The following is a 4,094-nucleotide window of genomic DNA, read 5'->3' as shown; positions in this document are numbered from 1 at the left end:
ACATCCATGAGTTTGTTGAGATGACTCATCGTTCTAATGTTCCAATTGAAATAACACCAACGCTCTCTGAGACAAGTGTATTAGTTGATTTATTTATCAATTAAATATTTTAGCAATTACTTTCTCCGTCCAATAATAATTGTCCACTATACTAGTATAGTATTTTAAGATATCCAACAATATTTGTCCGCTTTATGAAATCAATAGATAATTTTACACTTAATTCCTATTTTACCCTTATAATTAATTATAGTCATTTCTCTATTACATTTTTCAAGACATTATATTTGTTATATTCAAAGGGTGATATAGTAAAATTATCTTTCTATTTTATAGTTTCTTAATAAATGTGTAAAGTCAATAGTGGACAACTATTATTGGATAGAGGGAGTACTATTAGTTTATCACCGATAATAATTCATGTTGGTGTACACCACGAAATAATATAACGACCCATTAGCTATCCTAAAAAAGACATATGTTGATCAAATTTATGTACAAGTTTTACAAAACACTACTATCTTCAATCGACAATAACTTTTTAACGTGTATGTAACTGTAAAAAGATGGAAGCTACAGTTTCTTAAAAAAGAAGCCGAAAAGCCAAAAACTTTAAGATATGAAATATTTGGCAAATCATAATCAACATTTAAATTATAACCATAATCTAAGCTTGTATATTTTCTCTTCAATTTCTGTGCAAAATATCGCACACTAATTATAACTTGTTAACAATTATTTATACTAACTTGCATGGGTGGCACGTGTTGGAAAACTTGTAGATTAATAAAAGTTTGATGGGATGACTTTTTGGTGAACCGAGGAATAAAGAAGCTTCACAAAAGCGCGTTTTTTTGAAAATTTTCAAGGCATAGAAAGCCACCTCCAATTTATAGTTTCTCCTTAACCTTAATTCTCCGCTCCCATCCTTTTCAGTGACGAAAAAGTCCGTAGTGTCAATTTTTGAAATAAATAAAATTGAGCATGAAATTTTTGAAGGTGTAGTAGCCATTTGTCTCTGACACATTAGAGAGCTATGAGTTTCTTGAAATGGCTGGTCCTTGTAATGTTCCAATTTAATTACATTTTTCACCTCAGCATAGCACAGCCTGAATTCGAATTTCATGTATGTGCAGATTCTAATATTACTGAGTTTTCCCCAAATAGTACATATGACACTAACCTTAACACAACCCTCTCCTCTGTTTCACGAAATATGGATAGTTTTGGATTCTATAATTCTTCCATAGCCCTAAACTCCGACACGATTAGTGTCATTGCGCAATGTAGAGGGGATGTACAATTACAGGTATGCCGTGATTGTATAAGTAATGCGACTCGTAAGATTCTAGAGGTATGTCCTTACAAGAAATCGGCCTTTGGTTATTATGAAAGTTGTCAGTTACGATATTCAAACGAATCCATCATAGGCACCGTGTTAATAATAAACCCACCAAACATTTTGTATAGCACGGCAAATGCCTCGAATCTTAATGAATTTATGGAAGATGTAAGAACCTTGTTAGAAAGTTTACGAAGGGAAGCTTCACGGGGTGGGAAGCGGAAGTATGCTAGTAATAGTACTGCGGGCCGCCTTGTTTTCCAGACTATATATGCACTTGTACAGTGCACTGCGGATTTATCAGCTGAAAGTTGCAGTAATTGTTTAACCGCTGGCTATCAAACTTTACCTAACTGTGAATGTTATGGTACGATTGGTCTCAGATATAGAGTGCCCAGCTGCAAATTTCAGTATGAAACTAGCTCCTTTTTCAACCAGCTACCGACAGAAGCTCCACCACCCTTATCACCACCGCCACTTCCATCACCACTGCCACCGCCACCATCAGGTATGTCAAATCTTTATGAAATTGTTACCCAATTCAACTCTTAAATTGCTAAGTCATGCTTTTACAGGAAAAGAATATTTTTAAAAGAAGAAATAGACGCTTTTGAAAATTTGAGATTTAAATCATATTGTAACATTTAAGTGATAAGAAGACTTTTAAAATTGGTGATATTAAAATATATCCTAGCATTTGAGTGGTAATATAATCTTGTTATTAAGAATAAAATGAGAAGCATAACTAAATTTTTCCAAATTTATGAAGTGATCATTATTTTAGAAACACGGACACAACAAAAAGGAAATAGGGTCACATAAATAAACTAAAACAAAGTATAGCCTAGCCAATACTAACTTGAAGAGTTCCTGCAGGAGAGGATGATAAAACAACTCGAACCGTCATCATTATCATTGTGTCAACTGTTACAGTTGTTATTCTTGTTGTTTGTATTTCTCTCATCACGATGAGGAGGCGAAGGAGGAAACTAGTGAAAAATATTCAGAGTAAGGCGTACGTTATTAACAGGCAATGATTTCGGAAAGTTGAACTGTTAAGACCGTATTTCACTGAAATTTTGTTGTATGTTTTACTACTACTTTGATGAAGGTATTCACGGGGATGATATTAGCACTGCAGAATCCTTTCAATATGATTTTTCAACAATTAGAGCAGCAACAGATAACTTCTCAAGCGATAATAAATTGGGACAGGGCGGATTTGGTCCTGTGTACAAGGTGATTGCTGATTTAGCCTACTTGATGCATAAAAGGACACTGTGACTGACTGACATCATATAGCTGACTCTTTGTTCAACTCATAATTTTTCAATTTGCGCTCGTCTGATTCAGGGTACGCTTCCAAATAGTCAAGAAGTAGCAGTGAAAAGATTGTCAGCAGATTCTGGCCAAGGTGATCTGGAATTCAAAAATGAGGTCATGTTGGTTGCTAGACTTCAACACAGGAATTTGGTTAGGTTACTGGGATATTGCTTCGATGGAACAGAGAGACTTCTTATCTATGAATTTGTTCCCAATGCAAGCCTTGACCACTTTTTATTTGGTATGTATAACGTATTGCTTAATGTTTTGTCAGTATATTATGACATGTTGACTGTCGTCTAGCTATCTGCCTTATTATTCTGGAGAACTAATTCCACTTGTTACACGTAGTTACCTATAGTAATAGTGACTTGATGTGAAGCTCAATTCATAATTATATTTTTCATCTTGTTCCCAGATCCAGTTAAACGTAGGCAATTAGATTGGGAAAAGCGATCCAAAATAATAGGAGGCGTTGCTAAGGGAATTCTTTATCTACATGAGGATTCTAGACTTCGCATCATTCATCGTGATCTCAAAGCAAGTAATGTTCTACTTGATGAAGAAATGAATCCTAAAATTGCAGATTTTGGCATGGCAAGGCTATTTACATTGGATGAAACTCAAGGCAACACAAGTAGAATTGTCGGGACCTAGTAAGTTTTACATCTCTCAATATTATATAGACTGTTACTCCTTTTTCATATCACTGGGAAGGACTTTAAACCATTTAACCAGATTTAAAAGCTGCCTCGAGACAAAAGCAAATCATTCCTTGAAATAATGCTTCAATATAGTTGGACTAGGACTAGGACCTAAAAAGTCCGGTTGGTTTATAGGAATGCAAACTATGTGAAGATATTCACTATGAATTATAAAAACAATAGAGTTGGCAAAGACGAAAGTATTTGTTATTTTATTAGGAAAATGCATAAGTACCCCCCCAGCCTATGTCCAAAATCCCTGAGACACACCTAACCTTTACTAAGGTCCTATTACCCCCGAACTTATTTTTTAGTTAATTTTTTACCACTTTTCGGCCTACGTGGCTGAGTCCGTGACTTCACCTATGTTAGGCGCGTGGGTGCAATTTTTTCACAGCACTGACCAATAAAAATTGGCCATGTGTTAAAATAAACTTGAAAAAAATAACTATTAACTCAATTATCTTCTTCTTTATTATTATTCTTCATGTTTGGAAAAAAAAACCTCCATTATCATAAGTTAAATTGCTCCTTTCTTCGAAAAGCTAACAAAATAAAATCAAGAAAAAAACTAGCCTTTGAACTCAACCACGGATCTTGATGACTTAGAAGTAGGGGTGTACATAGGTCGGTTTGGTTTGGTTTTTCATTAAAAAAAACCTAAACCAATTATGTCGGTTTATTAAATCTAAATACCAAATCAAACCACGCAAAGTCGGTTTTTT

The 4,094-nt window shown here is 34.5% G+C and overlaps 1 protein-coding gene across 2 annotated transcripts in view; it reads left to right on the top strand.

Moving 5' to 3' along the window:
• Window positions 1-902: 902 nt before the first annotated feature.
• The window catches only part of LOC102603268 (cysteine-rich receptor-like protein kinase 10), a 49,743-nt gene continuing 46,551 nt past the window's right edge, over window positions 903-4,094 (top strand). For both annotated transcript variants that reach the window (XM_015304633.1, XM_006365821.2), the window contains exons 1-5: window positions 903-1,850; window positions 2,219-2,350; window positions 2,454-2,581; window positions 2,696-2,906; window positions 3,084-3,321. In XM_015304633.1, coding sequence (XP_015160119.1) covers window positions 1,037-1,850; window positions 2,219-2,350; window positions 2,454-2,581; window positions 2,696-2,906; window positions 3,084-3,321 — 1,523 coding nt within the window. In that variant the 5' untranslated portion in view covers window positions 903-1,036. The remainder of the gene's footprint in view (window positions 1,851-2,218; window positions 2,351-2,453; window positions 2,582-2,695; window positions 2,907-3,083; window positions 3,322-4,094) is intronic.

The sequence above is a fragment of the Solanum tuberosum genome, unplaced genomic scaffold, assembly GCF_000226075.1.
Source record: "Solanum tuberosum cultivar DM 1-3 516 R44 unplaced genomic scaffold, SolTub_3.0 scf00590, whole genome shotgun sequence".
NCBI classification, from domain to species: domain Eukaryota; kingdom Viridiplantae; phylum Streptophyta; class Magnoliopsida; order Solanales; family Solanaceae; genus Solanum; species Solanum tuberosum.
Note: the sequence above shows the minus strand (reverse complement) of the source record. Positions and strands in the feature narration are given on the sequence as shown.